Source organism: Hibiscus syriacus, unplaced genomic scaffold, assembly GCF_006381635.1.
Source record: "Hibiscus syriacus cultivar Baekdansim isolate YM2019G1 unplaced genomic scaffold, ASM638163v2 tig00111095_pilon, whole genome shotgun sequence".
Lineage (NCBI taxonomy): Eukaryota > Viridiplantae > Streptophyta > Magnoliopsida > Malvales > Malvaceae > Hibiscus > Hibiscus syriacus.
Window position 1 is genome coordinate 4,529,581 of NW_024062980.1, and position 18,534 is coordinate 4,548,114.

General features: G+C 33.7%; 1 protein-coding gene across 1 annotated transcript; it reads left to right on the forward strand.

Annotated features, from left to right (window-relative positions):
• The first annotated feature begins 16,520 nt into the window (after positions 1-16,520).
• On the forward strand, positions 16,521-17,659 carry LOC120152799. Its single transcript, XM_039164927.1, has 2 exons — positions 16,521-16,673; positions 16,910-17,659. The coding sequence occupies exons 1-2, from the start codon at positions 16,521-16,523 to the stop codon at positions 17,657-17,659; spliced, it is 903 nt and encodes a 300-aa protein (XP_039020858.1).
• The last annotated feature ends 875 nt before the right edge of the window (positions 17,660-18,534 follow it).

Sequence of the window (18,534 nt, forward strand, 5' to 3'; positions counted from 1 at the left end):
ATGTTGTATATTCTTGTACATCTACTGGCACTATATGCGCGTTCTTGTATTTTTGTGTACATTTATCTGGGGCTATCTATGTGTCTTGGGCTTCACGATGTGTTGACATTGTGAGTTGCCAAATCTGAGTTTTAATTTCAGTATAGTGATGTTGTGTTCTACAACACCTATACTTATATCATACACCAAGGGTGCAATATGTTTCTAGCAGTTATGACTGCATATTGTGCACACTCTTTGTGACCCATGTAGCTTATATTCTCATTTGTTATGCATTGGTTTATTAGTTAAATAAATTTGGAAGTGCAGGTTATCTGATTCTTTAAATGTAAAGCTTTCATTGAAAATTTTGATTGGGATAAAGTTCCATATATATGATATGAGGATTTTGAAAGATTGATTTTCATATTTCAATATAAAGAAAGGTTTGAAAGTCTGTTTTATATGTTTTTATGATAATTTTTATTCTACAATTTATTCAAATTAAGAAAGATGTTATTATGTTTGTTTATATTATCTCATATTATATTAAGGTATTTTTCTGTACAATAATTTACACGATATTTTTTGTACGTGTTTTGAATTATTTATGATATTTTAATTTTGAAATATTTTTATTTTTCTGTACAATAGTGATTACTTAACGTGTGAGTGTTTCAAGTATAGGTAAGAAATGGATAAATAAATGGAGTAGGGAGCATAGCAGGCATCACTTTTTGTGGTAAGTGATTACTTAACGTGTGAGTCATTCTCGCATGGGTAAGGAAAAGATAAATTAATGGAGTAGGGGAGCACAATGGGTATCACATTTTGTAGATCACACTTTTTCCTAGAATCAATACGGTATTTACCGATATTTGATTTAGCCAGTTGGCATGCATATTATATGTGTTTTTTTTTCTCTGATAAGTTAGTTTTATAATCGGTTTGTAATATATTAATTATACTAACTAATATGGACATTATTAGGTATAACTAATCTTTTACATGAATAGTAGTTTATTAAGCTATATATATATATATATATATATATATATGATGCTACCAAAATGGATCTTTATGTAGGCAATTTTTAGACAGTTTCACTCTAGATATAAAACAATATTGAACTTCCACATTGCTACCAAATATCCAATCCGATTTAAAAGTCAGCTTATTAGATTTTTATTTTACATGATTAATCAATTTTATGAAAAATGGCTTAAATGAATAAATTTTAAAAAGGATCAAATTTTGATCAAATTTTGTTTTAAAAAGTTTTAAAAGGTTAATCTGACATATTTAACTTGTAATTAGGTACATACAGAAATTAAAGGTGTTAGAGCATTAAGATCAAATTTTTGCAAGCCAATGATTACGATGACATAATTAAGTTAAACATTGAGGAAGATTGAAGAATTCGAGAATGAAGACTTTGTCAGAACCATTTTTTAAGATTATCTATTTAAAAACAATTATGACTTTATTATGGGAAATTTGGGATTTTGGATGAAATGTGATTTAATTTGAAATTTTGGAGTGCCATCAACCTTTTGGTTATGTAGGTCAAATACTTAAAAATGTCTTTTAAAACAATTTTTTTTAAATTTTTTAGACAAAATGGGTATGCGGTTTTACTATATATTCATTTTAAAGGTTAGGGAGTCGATTACGAGTGGGGAAGGGTAAGCACCCACACAACGCCAAAAATTGGTATCTAATTACTTATACACTGTCGTAACAGTGGAATTTGTAAATTCAAGTCGAAACTTAAAATAATGATCCTTTTTACTAAAATTGATTAATTAACTTTAAGTTCACTTTTCGTTTGAATTTCATTGAATCACACTTCTCCTATAGAGTCGTGCTTTTCATGTCCATACTACGACGAGTGTTCTTGGAAATATTCGAGTGAGAGACATGAAAATTTTAACAAATAAATAAAGCATTTTGCAATTTTCTTAAAGAATATAGATTCTAGAAAAATAATAAGATATATATATATATCAAAATAAAAAATAAATATATACACAAGGCACATAAATGGATGATAATATATATATATATATTGTAAAATACAAAGAAACATAAACCCAAATGTGAAATAATCATATGGATTAAATCATAAGAGAAAAAAACCATATGGACTAAACCTGCAACATGGTCTTAGCTATTAAATCACAGATAGTGACCAAAATGAAAGGGTATAAACATTGAATGGCTCCTGGAACAAATTACCGGCTAAGAAGTAGGTCACACTTCCCCTCCCCTAAACAACAACGTTTTGCATGGGGTATATAAGCCTGAAACAAGGGCTAAATTTCCTAAAACATGTCATTTTCTCTTTGGTTTAAAAAATTGAGAGAAAACTCTGAAAGCTTTCCCTTTTCAGTTTCTTATCAGTGCATGGCCATCGTTTCCTTGTAACGATTAACTGTCGTTGCCCACCATTGTCTGTGGCTAAAAAATCCAAAACTATCCCAAAGTGTTCTTTCCCCTTTATAATCCAGAATCCAAGGTTACTTTTGCCTAAAACTCAACCTAAACACCTGGATATAAGTATATACCTTTCGACAACTTTGAACTCCAATGTCGCTTAGGCTTTCCAATGTGCTTCGAATCAAGGTATGACCTTATCTTCTTCTTCTTTTTTCCTTTTCACCGTAACTACTTTCTCGATTTTCTTTCCCATTTTATTTTCTTTCGAACTGCTTCTCTCTCTAGTTCACACTTTCGTTGAAAATGGTCGTTGTCTTCTCTCTTATATCCTCTTTCATGTTAATGGTTTGATTTGATGAGGATATGACATGATTACCCTATCCTGAGAGTTAAGAATCCCATATCTCCTCAAAATATCCTTTTTTTACAAGTAGATCTTATATTTTATTTATTTATTTATTATTTTTTGACCGAATTTATCCCCTTTTTTGACTGATATGTGACAGCTGAATGAAACAACGATGTTAGAGTGATGGGAGAGCCTTGGCATAGGTGGTGATGATAGTGGATTTTATGACCTAGGAAGTGGTGACAAAGCTTGGCTCGGGTAGTTTGCTGATGGCGTTGGTGTAGTGGGCCTAGTGTTATGGTGAAACCCTAATTATAATCTCATTTAGGCCATTGGATGAAGCACAAATCTAACGATTGAGGAGTAAGGCAAATGGAGATGGTGAGAACTTGATTAGTCTTAAGATTTTTGTAGTATCATGCCTGTTGTTGGGTGATGTAATTTGGGTCGAGTCTGTTTGTAATTTGGGCTTCTGTTCGTACCTATAAAAATATTCAATAATAATGATATCAACAACAATAATAATAATAATAATAATAATAATAATAATAATAATAATAATAATAATAATAATAATAATAATAATAATAATAATAATAATAATAACAAATGTAAAACTATTTCGACTCGGACAAAAACATGTGTCTATAGATGCCCCTCTTTGCACATTCTTGTGTTAACAAGAATTGGGCAAACATGACAAGACTACGAGTTTTTGTATGGTTTCATCTTTTGAGTTGAAATTTGAAATTTTCTCAAGAGAGACTAAAAATGATCTGAAGATAATTTGATGTTGAATATGACACTGCTTATCCATGTTGAAGATATCTGGTCGCTTTCGGGTGATTCACTTCTTTTGATGAATGATGCTGACTCTGGTGACGATCTACTCTTTCCTCTTAAAGATGCTGAGTCATGGGATGATCTTACTCCTTCATCTGAAGGATGCTAAGCCGTAATTGGATGATCCTAAGAAGGACTCAAACGAATTTCTAAAAAAAGGATCCTAAGAATGACTAAAATTAATTTTCTAAGGAGATAATCTTAAGGAATACAAGATGGATTCTAAAAATAGATTTTACATGAATACTCATGAGAGAAACATCAAAATTTATCATATTTTTATGAAATGATGATATATGATGCAAAGATGCAAATTTATGTAACATGTATGAATGCATGTTTTCTTGATCTGGTGGGAATGGTTGCAAGAGTAGTTCATTCTCTTCTTGGTTTGGTTGACTTCATTCTTTGTTTGCACTAGCGAGTCTTATTACAAGTCTTGACTTGGGAACAGGCACATCTTGGCCTAGTAAATTTCCCCCCTATTAATTTTGCTTCCCCTAACTGAATTTGTGTAGAAATCCAATAGAACTTTCATCCTTGCTATAAGGTTTGAAAAGAGATTCCATCATTTCAAGATTTGGAGCATGTGTACGTGTTACTACATTATGATGGAAAATTAATAGCCACTGTATATAGCTAGCTACCACAAAAATTGATGGGACATTCACGTTCCTTGGCAAGCCCTACGATACATCCCTGCCAAGGATGGTAGTTGGAACCTTAGAAACAACCAGAATTAAAGGTATTTTCTAGATTTCTAACATCGAATTCAGCCTTTCAATATTTTTATTAATTTTTTTCAAAGTTCTATTGTCCATTTCTTGTAAAGAGAACTTCCACGTTACCTATTTTTAACCTTGGCACAAACAAAACACGACCTTCCACTTGGGTGATATTAGAATTTATCAAAACTACTCAGGAACTCAACATTAGCTCAACATCATAATTACTGGTACATGAAACATTCATCGTTTCTTATGGCTTCTGCACATTAAATCACCAGAATAATGCAATTGTATGTTTTGGTGGTGTACAAAATAATCATATATAGTAAGTTTCGCTATTTCTAATTCATTATTTTCAACCTTCATGACTTTCTGCCTCATTTAAAATAAATGCTTGCTCAGTTCAACGACCTTGTACTCCTGGCTGGATGAACTGACATTAGTCTCGGGCTTCTCAAGTACCATATTGGCCTAAATCTTGTCATCCTTACATGACATGGGTCTTCAATAATGCCCTAAAATTTATCATTTCCTGCTCCATTATGATCATGAGCTTCTATAATGGAGTGTCACCTGCAAATTGTCAAGATTTTCTCCCCAGAGAGAGATTGTATTTCTTGAAAATGTTTTTCTTCCTATTTCTGTTTTGAAAAGGCTTGATGAAGAAGTTTTGAAAAATGATGCCCCTTACTTTGAGTTCAAAATTGAGACAAATCATAAATCAAAAGTTCATTAGATATCAAAGAATCAACTGTTATTTTAATATGTCAAAGTTATATCTCTTTGAAAAGTATCAAGATTAATGCTAATTTTGACATACGGTGAATTCTGGAAAAATAAGGTGTATCGGGTTGGCTTATTTGGTCAAGATCTGGAGTTTCCGTTTCTTTATTATCTACTGATTTGATAATGTAGTTGTTATGCTCATCTTCTAGACGTGTTTTCCAATTCTCAGCTTTCGTGAGTGCATTTAGTTTATGTGATGTCTTATCAAGAGATTTATAAGATAGACTCCAATGCAACAACTACACAATCTAAATATTTGAGTTTCCCTTACAGGTTTTCAACTCGAATCCTCCTTTGGTTTTAAGACGTTATTCTACATGCATTATAAAATTTAGAAAACCTTTTGTAAATAAAAGGTTAATCCAGAGAGATAAAATGAAATCTAGAGAGAGTCTCTTCTTCTTGAAGTATATGTATGATTAGAAGGGATTTTGTAGGCACGTAATGTAGGCCATAGTTCACGGTTATGAAATAAAGGGATAAATAGGCTCAAACAAGTGTTTAAGGGTAATGGAACCAAGGGTCAATTCGTTCTAATGCATTCACTCTCGCTTTGCTTGATTTGAATATGCTTGCAATATGTCTTTTATTATTTCTTTTTTCTGGATCCCTCTTGATTGCCCATTTGTGGGATTTCACCCAAGAGTTTATTTTCTCCTTGGTCTTCTTGTGAATTTAATATGGATTTTTGAACCAATTGTACTTTATTAACCTTGTGGTTTGAGGCTCGATGGGTCATTTGATTTGATAGACTCTTTGCATGTTCTTCTTGTCTTCTTTATTTGATGATTTTAGGACTTGAATTGATTTGAACACCTTCTTGTCCTCTTTATTTCTTGCATTTGGAACTTATTTCGTTGTTCTCAACTGGATTTAATCTCTGAGCACTTTGTATTTGGCCCACCTTACGGTATCTTATATGGATGATCTTCACTTATGTGAGCAGATTTTCTTCACTTTGCCCCCTAATGTGAACAATGATCCTTGGTTAGGGTTGTATCAGAAGAAAAAAATAATTCAGGCTCAAATGGGGACAAAAAGGGATATATATTTTGTTCTTTCGCAAAAAGGCTAATGAAAGAAGTCTGTTCATCATTTCATGCAGGGAAGTCCTTGCAAAAGAGGTATCCCTAGGAGGATAGATATTCAAGATTAATTTTTATTTACATGAAAACAATGTAATTAATGTATGAAAAAATTATTTCAAATATATTTCCTTTATTTCTTCTTCTTCATGTTTCTAGCATGTCCTAATTGTTCAGGCTCATCTTCATAAAGTTGATTTGGGATGCTCCATCTTATTTCCCATGCAAAACAATTTTCGTACAGTGAACATCTTGTACTCATTGCTTCTAGGTTTTATTTGTAGAAAAATGTCAGTTTTGTGTCTAAGAAGACAAGGTGTGATTTTATTGTCTCAAATAAATGTAAGGGTATGACTTTTTATGTCTCAAAAAAAGATAAGGCAGTATTTCAAAGTCTTAAAGAGAGGTAATGTCAAATTTTGGTCCTTTCGCAGTGACCATGAATTATTTTGGGTAAAGAATCAAGTGATCGTATTGTTGTCTTTGGACGGGATAAAAAAATATCTAATATTGCCACATGTCAGAAATCTACAATTCTTGAAGAATTAAAAGAATTTGTAATTCAATCGATATTCAAAGAACTACAAGATTAAAACTTGTTCCATTGTTCGCAACCTTAGAAGGTATCATAAGTTCATTCATCAAATGACTTAACAAAATATTTAAGTAATATTAAAAGAAAAAAATAAAGTTAAAAAAACAATGCTCTTAATATAAGTGCAAGAAAGCTTCATAGATGATGAAAATATCTATTCTTAATTCGCATCAGAATACCCATCATTCTTCAAATATCCATACCCCTGAATTAATTAGATTTTGGACCTTATGCTTTAGTGCCCTACATTTCTCAATAGAATACCCTAAATTTCCTATGTGATAGTTTCATATGGCGTCAACATCTTAGTCCTCAGAATATGGAGGCTCTTTTAGCTTGGATTGAACTGGAGTCATAAGATTATAGGTAATTGGAATTGGATCAAATTGACTCTTTTCTCGTATCATCCTATGACGCTTGGCCCTGTGGCTAGCTGAATAGGATCCCATCATACTGATTTCAGCTTCTTCTATAGTGTTATTGCTTCTTAGGCTCCTCAATTTACCATTCTTGATCGCATTTTTAATCATCTCTCCACACATGATGACGTCAAAGAATTTCTTTGTTGCAACCCCTAACATATAGTTGATATAGGGAAGTTTTAGCATGTCTATGGACATAGTGATAAACTTTCTTTCAGTCTTTGATGGATGCACTTGGGATGTTAAGTCCCTCTTTCGTTGTGCATATTTTCGAAAGCTTTTGTTATGCTTCATTTCCATATTTTGCAATGTTGTTCGATCAGGGCCATATTTTTCATGTGTTTATATTAACCTAAAAATACGCGAGCCAGATCTTTCCAATAACGAATCTGAGCTTAGTTTAACTCAGTGAACCACTTAGAAGAAGGTCCGATCAAACTATCCTCAAAACAATGGATTAACATTTGATCATTGTTGGTGTATCCAATCATCCTTCGAATAAACATCATGAGATTGGGAAAATGGAAACTAGTTCCATCATATTTTTTAAAATCAGACATATTGAATTTGGTTGAGAGCACTAGATTGGGAACCAAGGCTAAGTAACTTGCATAATTTCATCTTGGGAGCTTTGTCTGCTCTGTCCTTTGAAGTAGTCTTTGCCAGTCTTTTTAAGTTCTTGGGTATCTTATTCTCAACTTTCTGATTGTTGAGAAGCTTCTTAGGTGAAATAGTTAGATGTGGAACAACATGACCATCACACGGTCAGAGGTTTCCACAGATAAAGAAGCATGCTCTTTTTCTTTTTCCTGTTTGAGCCCAACCAACTTTACTACAATATGGCTAGCCATGTTGGCTTTGTTTTGTAAGATGCAATCCATGGTGTCCTTTTATGATTGCTCTAATTTAGCTTCCCAGTCTTGTTTCATTCTTTGTAAATTCTCTTGTAATTCTTCCTTCACTTGTTCGAATCTTACTTCCATTCTCAATATTGTTTCACGTGATTAGGACCACTACCATAGAGTCCTCCATGAATTAATCCCCATGATTTCATGATTAATGTATGTAAAAATGTTTAAATAAATGTAATACAAGTGCGAAATGAAAAGATGCAAATATAGATGCAAAAAGTATTGATCCTAACGATGAATATGGTAGAATAATTTTCATCAGTGATAAAAGTCTTTACATTACAAGATAGTCCATTTTACAAACATGATTTTTCTTGTATGCTAGGTCTTCAATGGGTTGAGGTTTCATCTTGGAGCTTCGTCCTTGAAAATTATGCCCCTCATGTGCTCTTTAGCCTATCTTAGTTTATGCCCATACCGTGCTAGAGTCGTGCATCACTCATTGATGATTAAAGGTGGAACGTTTGTAAATATGAATCTATTACTACATCACTTCTAGGATCAAGGGATCACCTTTCAAGTATCGGATGTTGTTCTATCAATCAATTTTGATGCATGATCTTCAAGCAGGTTTTCTTCTTATACTCTCTTAACTTACTTTAGTTATTGGTGCATGTCTGTATATGTGACTGCTTGAGTGAACTTTTTTATTTCTCGTTATGAAAATTTTCACTTAAATATTCAATTGCAGATCAAAACCTTTGCATTATGTTATGATGATGCAATGCAAAAAGGAAAAAATAACACAAAAAATATGAAAAAATAAGTTAGTACATGTAAGATAACTGATAAAAGGCGAGATTTAAAGATAAATATAACACCTACACAATCATGGTATATACTCGAGAATGCTTTTATTAAATAGCAATCCTACCTAAACATGTATTCTACCATGCATGCTTTATTTTCAAGAATTTAATCCTAACTGCATAGTAACCAGTTCACATGCTTTTATTTGAAAAAAATATTCTATGAATTTAAAGCAAATGTGAAGGTTCAATATTGTTCTTCCCTTGTGTATACTTATTTCGGTACCTACTGATAGATGAAGGTTCAATATGACTCTGCCAAGGGTGATAGATCTATGGTTCATTATATGCATGGTTTTGGCTCTGTAGGAAATGGTTCTCAAATTATCCTTGTTGTTTGTTCACCCTTGGGCTGCCAAACCCTCGATCCTCACCCATTACAGGTTTTGAAGAAAACAAGTTCAATTCGAGGGGATCCACTTTCCTATACTCATTTGAGGAAATAAATTCTCACAGAGGTATAAGGCATGTATCCTAGAGGTTAATTACTATAGCTCATACGAGGAATAAATTCACTACGAAAGTATAGCTTTCACCCCTACTTACTTGGAACAGAGCTCGGGTATAGAGCTTATGTCATTCTAGTGCACGTGACACGTGTAACGAGAAACTTACAAACCTTTGACACAAAACAAAGATTAAAGCACTTTCGAAAAGAAATTTTCAATGAAGCTGCAACCATGAATTCAAACATCAGAACAACTATTTACATAAAGAATGAATAATAAATTAACCAATGTTCAATGAAAATGATCATAAACTAATAATGGACTCAAATCCACAATTTTCTCCACCACGACAACGTATAAGAGATTAACGATCTGACTCTCTATAAAAATTCCACAGTAGAGTTGTCAAGCTGTCATAACCATTTTTTACGACTATCAATTTAAAAATAATTATTACATTATTTTGGGAAATTTAGGATTTTTGATGAAATGTGATTAATTTGAAATTTTGGATTCGCAATCGATCTTTTGGTTAGGTAAGTCGAATACCTAAAAATGTTTTTAAAACAATTTTAAGAAAAAATAGTTTTTAGACAAAATGTATCTATGTTTTACCAGAATTCATTTTTTACGGTTCGAGAGTTGATTAAGTGTGGGGAAGGGTAAGCACCCCCACAATGCCTAAGATTGGTATCTAATTGCTTATACATTGTCGTAACAGTGGAATTTGTTAATTTTAGTCAAAAATTAAAATAATTATCCTTTTTACTATAATTGATTAATTAACTTTAAGTTCACTTTTAATTTGAATATCGTCGAATCACACTTCTTCTATAGTGTCTTGATTTTCCTAACCATTCTACGATGAGTGTTCTTGAAAATATTCGAGTGAGAGATATAAAATATTAACAAATAAATTAAGCATTTTACAATTTTTTCAAGAATATAGATTCTAGAATAATAATAGTATATATATAAAAATAAAAATAAAAAATAAATATATACACAGGGTACATAAATGGATGATAATATATATATATATATGGTAAAATACAAAGAAACATAAACCCAAATGTGAAATAATCATATGAATTAAATCAAAAGAGAAACAAAATTATAAGGGCTAAACATGCAACGTGGTCTTATCTATTAAATCATAAACAATGACCAAAATGAAAGGGTACAAATATTGAATGGCTCTCAACACAAATTACCCTCTAATACGTGACTTACACTTCCCCTCCCCTAAACGGAAGCATTTTGCACGGGGTACATAAGCCAAAAACCAAGGCTAAAATTCCTAAAACTTGTCATTTTATATTTGGTTTGAAAAAAATTGAGAGAAAAATCTCACAGCTTTCCCCTTTTAGTACCTTGCTGGTGGATGGCCACAGTTTTTCGACGATAATTAACCATCATTGGTGGCCAAAAAATCCAAAATCGACCAAAAGTGTTCTTTTTCCCCTCTTAATCTCGAATCCAAGGCTATTTTTTTCTTAAAACTCAACCTAAACACCTAGATATAAGGATATATCTCTCATAAACTTTTAACTCCAGTGTCCCTTAGGCTTTTCGACGTGCTTCAAATCAAGGTATGACTTTCTCTTCTTCATCTTATTTTTTTTTCCTGTATATATTTCCCCAATTCTATTCCCTATTTTTTTCTTTCAATATGTTTCTCTCTTTTATTTAAACTCCCGTTGGAAATGGTTGTTGCCTCCTCTCTTCTATCCTCTTCAATGTTGATGGGATGATTTGATGTGGATAAGGCATGATTACCATATCCCTAGACTTGACAATCCCATATCTTATAGGCATTTCCCTTTTTCGCAAGTTGGATCTTATATTTTATATATTTATTATTTTTAACGGACTTTGGCCCACTTTTTTTTACTGATATGTGACAATTGGCTAAAATGGCATTGTTAGAGTGATAGATGTGGTTCGGTATAGAAGAGGGCGACACTAGATTTGATGGCCTAGGCGATGATGGTGGTGCTTGGCTCAGGTAACTTGCTGGCGGCACTGGTGCAGCAAGCCTAGGGTTAAGGTGAAACCCTAGCTATCATCTCATATGGGTGGTTGGATGAAGCATAGATCCAATGACTGAGGAGTAAGGCGGCTATAGATGGCGAAAACCCTAATTGCATTGGACTATCCTGATTAGGCTTACAGTTTTGGTAGTATTAGTCTTTTTTTTGGGTTATGTAATTTAGGTCGGGTCTATTTGTAGTTGGTTCTTCTGTTCGAGCCTGCAAAAATGTAAATAATATTAATATCAATAATAATAATAATATCCAACATAAAATTATTTCGACTAGCACAAAAATGAGTGTCTACAGACTTCTCAAACATCTTTGCATCTTTATCATTCATGAAATCATTCACTTGCATCATTGACATATTCACATCAAACATTCATCATTCATTGTTTTCCTCTCATGAGGATATTCTCAAATTTTTTTAAGGTCATTTTTCTCCCATGACAATACTTTCAAACTTGTATTTCTCAAGACCATTTTCTCTTTTTCAAGGACAACTTTAAATTTTCAAAGAATCTCATATTTCATAAAGATCATTTTTCCCTATCTTGAGTATATCTTTAAAAAAAATTTCAAGAAAATCTTTTTCTTCCTTAAGATGATTAACTTTAAATATAAATTTTGTTTTACATGAGACAATTTTCCCTCGAAATAAAAATTTTATCTTACTTGAGACAATTTTCCTTGAAACAAAATTAGTCTCACTCGACATAGTTTCTATTGAAACAAAAATTTTATCCAACTTGAGATAGTTTCCCTTAAAAACAATTTTCGGTTCTCACTCGAGACCATTTCTCTTGAAATTGTTTTCTCATTTGAGAAAGTTTTCCTCAAAAACAAATTTTGTCTCACTCAAGACAGTTTTTCTCGAAACAAAAATTGCATCTCAGTTGAGATATTTTCTCTTGAAAATCCCGTCTCACTTGAGACAGTTTTCCCACGTGGCTTAACTCGCAAAGGGGAGTCAACTAAAATTTGACTTAACTCGCAATGGAGGAGTTATCCACAACTTATCTCAACTAGCAACTAGGAGAAAAGTTTCTACATTTTAGGCATACATAAGAGCATTGCATTCATAACATTATAAGCATGTATACAATTTTGCAAATTTTTTAGTCAATTTCACAATGAAAGATATTGAGCTCAAAAGATGCATAAGATTAACTTAACTTGTGTAGAAGGAGTCATCCGCAACATAGCTTAACTCAACAACGAAGAGCTATTTTCCAACCAAGGTCTTCAAGTCAAATTTCAACTTCATGACGAAGGATTTTGGACTAGAAAAAGATCCAAGATCGACTGCGATTTAGTTTTACTCAATGACGATAATCTACTTCCCAGCCCATATTTCTAGTAAGATTTCAACTTCAAGATGAAGGATATTGAGCTTGAAACACTATCAGATTGACTTAACTCGCAATGGAGGAGTCTTCTATAACATAGCTTAACTTAACAAGGAGGAGCTATTTTTCGACTAGTTTTGAGTCAGATTTCAACTTCAAGATGAAGGATATCAGGCTCGAAGAACATTCATCCTTGACTTAACTCACAAAGGAGGAGTCACCAACACTATAACTTAACTCAACAATGGAGACTTTTATTCCTATCAACTTCATCCACAAAGGGTCAATAGACTTTTGAGTCGAATTTCAGCTCCACGATGGATGATATTTGACTTAAAGAACAATTACTTACAAATTTGTGTTAGATCTTAACTTCACAATGAAGGATATTGGATGGAAGAAAATCAAACTTTAACTCAACATCACCACCTCGAGCAGAAGAATCAATCTTTATCAACTTAAATATTCATAGACACATTAACCAATGATTATGATGAATTTTATAGATTCAAGTTCTTTGGGACCTGATAACTTTGTAAAAAGACTATGTTTTCTATTTTTTTACTTAAGTTATTTTGTGTCAAAAAGACGTTGTCATGGCATTTTAGTTGCATTTAGGTCATATTTGCATGTGGTGGATAAGTTTTGCCTAGGCAAGATTTATCTGGCTTAACTGATACTGCTGATGAGGAAGGTACTTTGTTGGTTGTGTTGATGCAGGAAATAACTAAGGGGTAAATTATTTTTTGAGAAAAAACAATTTCCCAGGGCTAGAGGAACATAAGAAGACGACAATGAGAACAAATTTTTATTGCTGAGGTAAGATTTATCTAGTAGATCTGACGTGGCTCAACAACTGTTAACGTCATTTGCCCAGTTCATCCTCACTTGCAATCACACCCTCATCAAGGAAATTGACCACTTCTAGCCACTATGACATTCATAAAATGGGTAAGTCAACAAGGGTATTTAGGGAATTTTTAAGGACACAAAACCCTATAAATTCCTACTATAAATACCTTATTATAGTTGCCAAAAAAAGAGACAACCAATGAGAGGATTTACCCTAGGTTTGGAGTAAGTAGCTGCAATATTTTATTTTATACCATTCCACCACTCAATCGTCCTTGGTGCCCTCCATAGTCGGGCTTTGCCAGAGCAGTGGCTAGGCCCTCGAGAGAGACTGGCCGCTGAAGCAGGTGTGGTAGTGGTTAGAATGTCATGGCAAAGCTCTGTTTAGGAGTGTTTCATCCTTTGTTCTTAATTTCCAATTCGCTTAAAGGGATTGTACTAAATGTTTCACTTTTGGGTGATATTTTCCACACCATGAACTGGTTTACATAGTATTGGTTATTGTTTTGATGAAACGTTATTTGGATGTTATTGAATAAAGAAGTTTTCTTATGCTTAATGTTGTTTTCTTCATTGTTTTAATATTTTTCCTTAAAACTATAAGAGCTTTTGAGAGATTGCTTGGTGCCTCAGCAAAACATTCCTAGACTTTGTAAGAGCTTTCGAGAGATTGTCATTCCTCTAGGAGTAAATGCATAATATCGAGAGAGTTAGGGAAGATCTACGTGAACAATAGGACTGATCCAGGATGGTGAGGTTTTAATCTTCCTTAGAGATAAGGAGAGGGTTTAATTCGACTAAAAGGGGTAACTATTTGAGTAGGATAGGAAACAACTATAGTTTAGGCGAAGGGGTATTTCCACAGCAACAGTTTGAGATACCAAGGGTTGTAGTTCACGCCGAGTAGTATTATTGCAGTAACCATTCTTGAATACTCCAGTAATCCCATCGGCCAACCTAAGAATAGCACACTTAGTCATTCTAGACATATAATAACTTCTCGCCATAGCAAAACCAACTTAAGTGCTCTATAAGAAGTCTGATTGTGTGAGGTTTTTCTGAATATATTGAACTCAACATTTTTATTTGCCTTGACAATTTTTATTTGTTTACTCTTGCAAATTTTCCTTGCCTCAAACAAAACTTTTCTCACAACATTTCTTACCTAGACAATACTTTTCCATTTGTTTATATCCTCTGATACTAATTGTTTTCTATTTTGACAATAATTTCAGGAATAGCTCGTGACATCTAGTTCTAGCTATAGCAAAACATCAATAATTCCCACCAATCCCTGAGGAGGCGATAACTCTACTTACTACTATATTACTTGCATCGATTGTGTATACTTACAGAGTTTTGCTTGCCTTAGCATATACATTCATAAGCGATCAAGTTTTTGGCACCGTCGCTGGGGATTGGCAAGTATAGGAATTTTGATAATTTCAACCATAGTAAATTTGTATTTTCTTGTCACATTTTCTTTATTTAGTTTAACCCATTTATTTTCTTATTTTATTTTGAAGGTTTTTGTCATTGTATGACGCTGAGATATATTGGTGAACCATTAGAACCATTCGACCCTGAGTTCGAATAGTCATTTAAACAAAGTCGACGTAATCAGTGTGCCATGGATTACATGAATCGACTATAGTATCAAGATGAAAATAAAATGGAAGATCATGCAGATCCTGATGTTGTGGAAAATAATCTTCCCAGAATTGCTACAAGACCACAAGCAATACGAGATCACTTAAACCTGATTTTTAACGATCTCAACCCTTGAATCGCGGGACCTAAAATACAAGCATCCCATTTTGAACTTAAATTGGTGATGTTCAACATGCTAATCTCCATCAGTCAATTTGGTGGCTTACATAATGAGGATGTTAGACAACATGTCCATGCTTTCCTTAAAGTGTGCGATTCGTTCAGGCAACTAGGAGTGCATAAAGATGTGTTGAAGCTTAAATTGTTCCTCTACTCTCTACGTGACCGAGAAAGAACTTGGCTTAGTGGAGTCCCTTCTAGATCAATGAAATCTTGGGATAACTTATGCAAAAGTTTTCTGCTCTACAACGATCTGCCCAATATGCACACCCAGCTCCGCAATGACATTTCAAGTTTTTGCCAAGGCGATGATGAATCTATGTAAGAGTGCTGGGACAAATATAAAATCTTGATTCGCAAGTTCACTAACCACGAATTCCACTATTGGACTCAAGTCGTGATGTTTTACAGTAGTGTCAATGCACATACTCGTATGATGTTGGATGCGTAAGCAAATGGTACTTTGCTCGATAAATCACCTGAGGAAGCCTTTGATATCCTCGATCAGATATCCAATAATGACTATCAATTCCCATCTACAAGGCTTGGAACCAGTAAGAGAATATCTAGGGCGTATGAAATTGATAGTAAAGATTCATTTTCTGCCCAAATTTCTTCTATAACTAACATGCTGAAAAATTTGCAGCGTTCTAGTGTGGTGAAAGAAGTCAAGGGAACTAACTCAGCATATATTTTCTACCGAGGAAATCATCATGAGAGTGAATGCCCAAAAAACCAAGAGTTCATCAATTTTGTGGGAAACTTCAATAAAATCAACAAAAACATCCCCTACTCCAATACATACAATCCTGGTTGGCGACAACGTCTAAATTTTTCGTGGGGTACTCAAGGAAATAACAATAACAATTATGCAGGTAATTTTAACAGGATGCAACAAAACATTTATGAACTCTCAATTTTGCAACATCAACAAATGTCATGGCAAGGTAATAATAAAAGTAATGCATATTCTTCAAATTCTAACTCCCTCGAAGCTTCACTGCAGGAATTTATTGTCTAGACAAAATATTTCTTGGCTTCAACAAAAACCTTGATACATGAACAATCATGAATCAAGGAAATCTGTTGCAAAGCAAGAAACTATATTACAAAGCCATAGCTCATCATTGAGGGTATTGGAGAGCGAAGTCGGACAAATTGCCACGTCAGTACATTCTCACCCACAAGGGAGTTTCCCTAGTGACACTCAGGTCACTAAGCCTCATGGAATGGAGCAATGTTGTTCGCTCACATTGAGGAGTGGTACTCAGATTAATCTTGAGAATGAGTTTAGGGGGAGCAACCAGAAAATTTTAGCCAAGGCACCACACATGAAGAACATGAGTATCAAACTGATATTGTTAAACAAGCAGAACTAGCTAAGGAGAATAAAAGGAACAAGGGTTCAACAAGTTATCGCACTAATGGTTAAAAATTATTTGCCAAGGAAAAAGTTTCTTCAACACCTGTAGTGAATGAAGTTAGACCTCCACCATTTTTCCCTCAACGGTTGAAGAAGCATAATGACGAGATACAATTCAGAAATTTTGTTGATATCCTTAATCAGCAGCATATCAATGTTCCATTACTTGAAGCCATTGAGCAGATACCTTCCTATGCCAAATTTTTGAAGGACATTATCACAAAGAAGAGAAATGTGAAAAGAATAGAAAGTGTTGCCACTACAACAAAATATTGTTTAGCCATGAGTAATCTTCCACCGAAGAAAAAAGATCCTGACATCTTTGTTATACCATGTTCCATCGGTGATAGATATGTTGGAAGAGCTCTTTGTGACTTGGGGTCAAAAGTAAATCTGAGGCCCAAGTCTATATTTTTTAAGCTTGGAATGGGTAATGCTCGACCATCCACTGTGATTTTACAACTAACTGACTGGTCACAAGTTTGTCCCGAGGGTAGAATTGAAGATGTGATTGTTAAAGTTCACAAGTTTCTCTTTCCAGCTGATTTCCTCATTCCATATTGTGAAACCGATCAAAATGCACCTATTATTCTTGGACGGCCATTATTAGCTATGGGGCGTATTATAATAGATTGTGAAAAAGGAGGGTTCACGATGAGGGTGGTTGATCAAAGTTCCATGATCAAAGTCTTCAACACTCTTAAATACGTTGATGATTATGAAGAATGCCATTACATTGGAGACGTTGACTCATTAGAGGAAGCTGGAACATAAAATTCAGGTTAAGGAAAATTTTTACATCCTGATGAGTATGATAAATTTTTCCAAGACAAAATTCTCTGGAATGAAGAGTGTAATTTTTTTTGCCAATATGTTGTTTTACAATCTGAGGAACACAATAGTTGTTACCAAGGCAAAATTTTTCTAAATGTTTCATACAAAAATATTTGCCTATGAAAAAGTTTATTGATTGAAGAAGATGAAAGACATACTGAAGGCGGAGCAAGCATGGAGTCTGAGGACAATTCATTGGAGGAAGAACAGTCTAGTTTACTTCAAGCTAGACCAGGAATGAGATTCAAACCCCTTGATTTCAATGAATTTATTCCTCCAAAATTTCAGTACAACATGCACCTACCTTAGAACTTAAACCGTTGCCATCACATTTAAAATACACTTATTTAGGTAGTGATGAAACTTTACCAGTTATAATTTCTGCTAGTCTAACCATCGAGCAATAGGGAAGTTTGTCGAATATTTTGTCACAGCACAAAAAATATCTCGGATGGACTATGGCAGACTTAAAGGGAATCAATCCTATAATATGCATGCATAAGATCCAGTTATAAGATAGCCATAGCAATTCTGTGGAACCACAAAGGAGACTTAACCTGATAATGAAAAATGTGGTGATGAAGGAAATCATAAAATGGCTTGATGGTGGAGTGATCTAACCCATATCCGATAGTTCATGGGTCAGTCCAATTCAATGTGTGCCCAATAAGGGTGGCGTGATCGTGGTTAAGAATAAGAATGATGAGCTTTTGACTACAAGAACTATCACGAGCTGGTGGATATGGATGGATTATAGGAAGCTCAACAAGGCAATGAAGAAAGACCACTTCCCCCTCCATTTCATCGATCAAATG

Coding starts and splice junctions, on each gene's coding strand:
- LOC120152799 (XM_039164927.1), top strand. CDS start 16,521: ATGAACAATCATGAATCAAGGAAATCTGTTGCAAAGCAAGAAACTATA. Junction 16,674..16,909: donor GTTTCCCTAGTGACACTCAG/GTCACTAAGCCT, acceptor TTATTTGCCAAG/GAAAAAGTTTCTTCAACACC.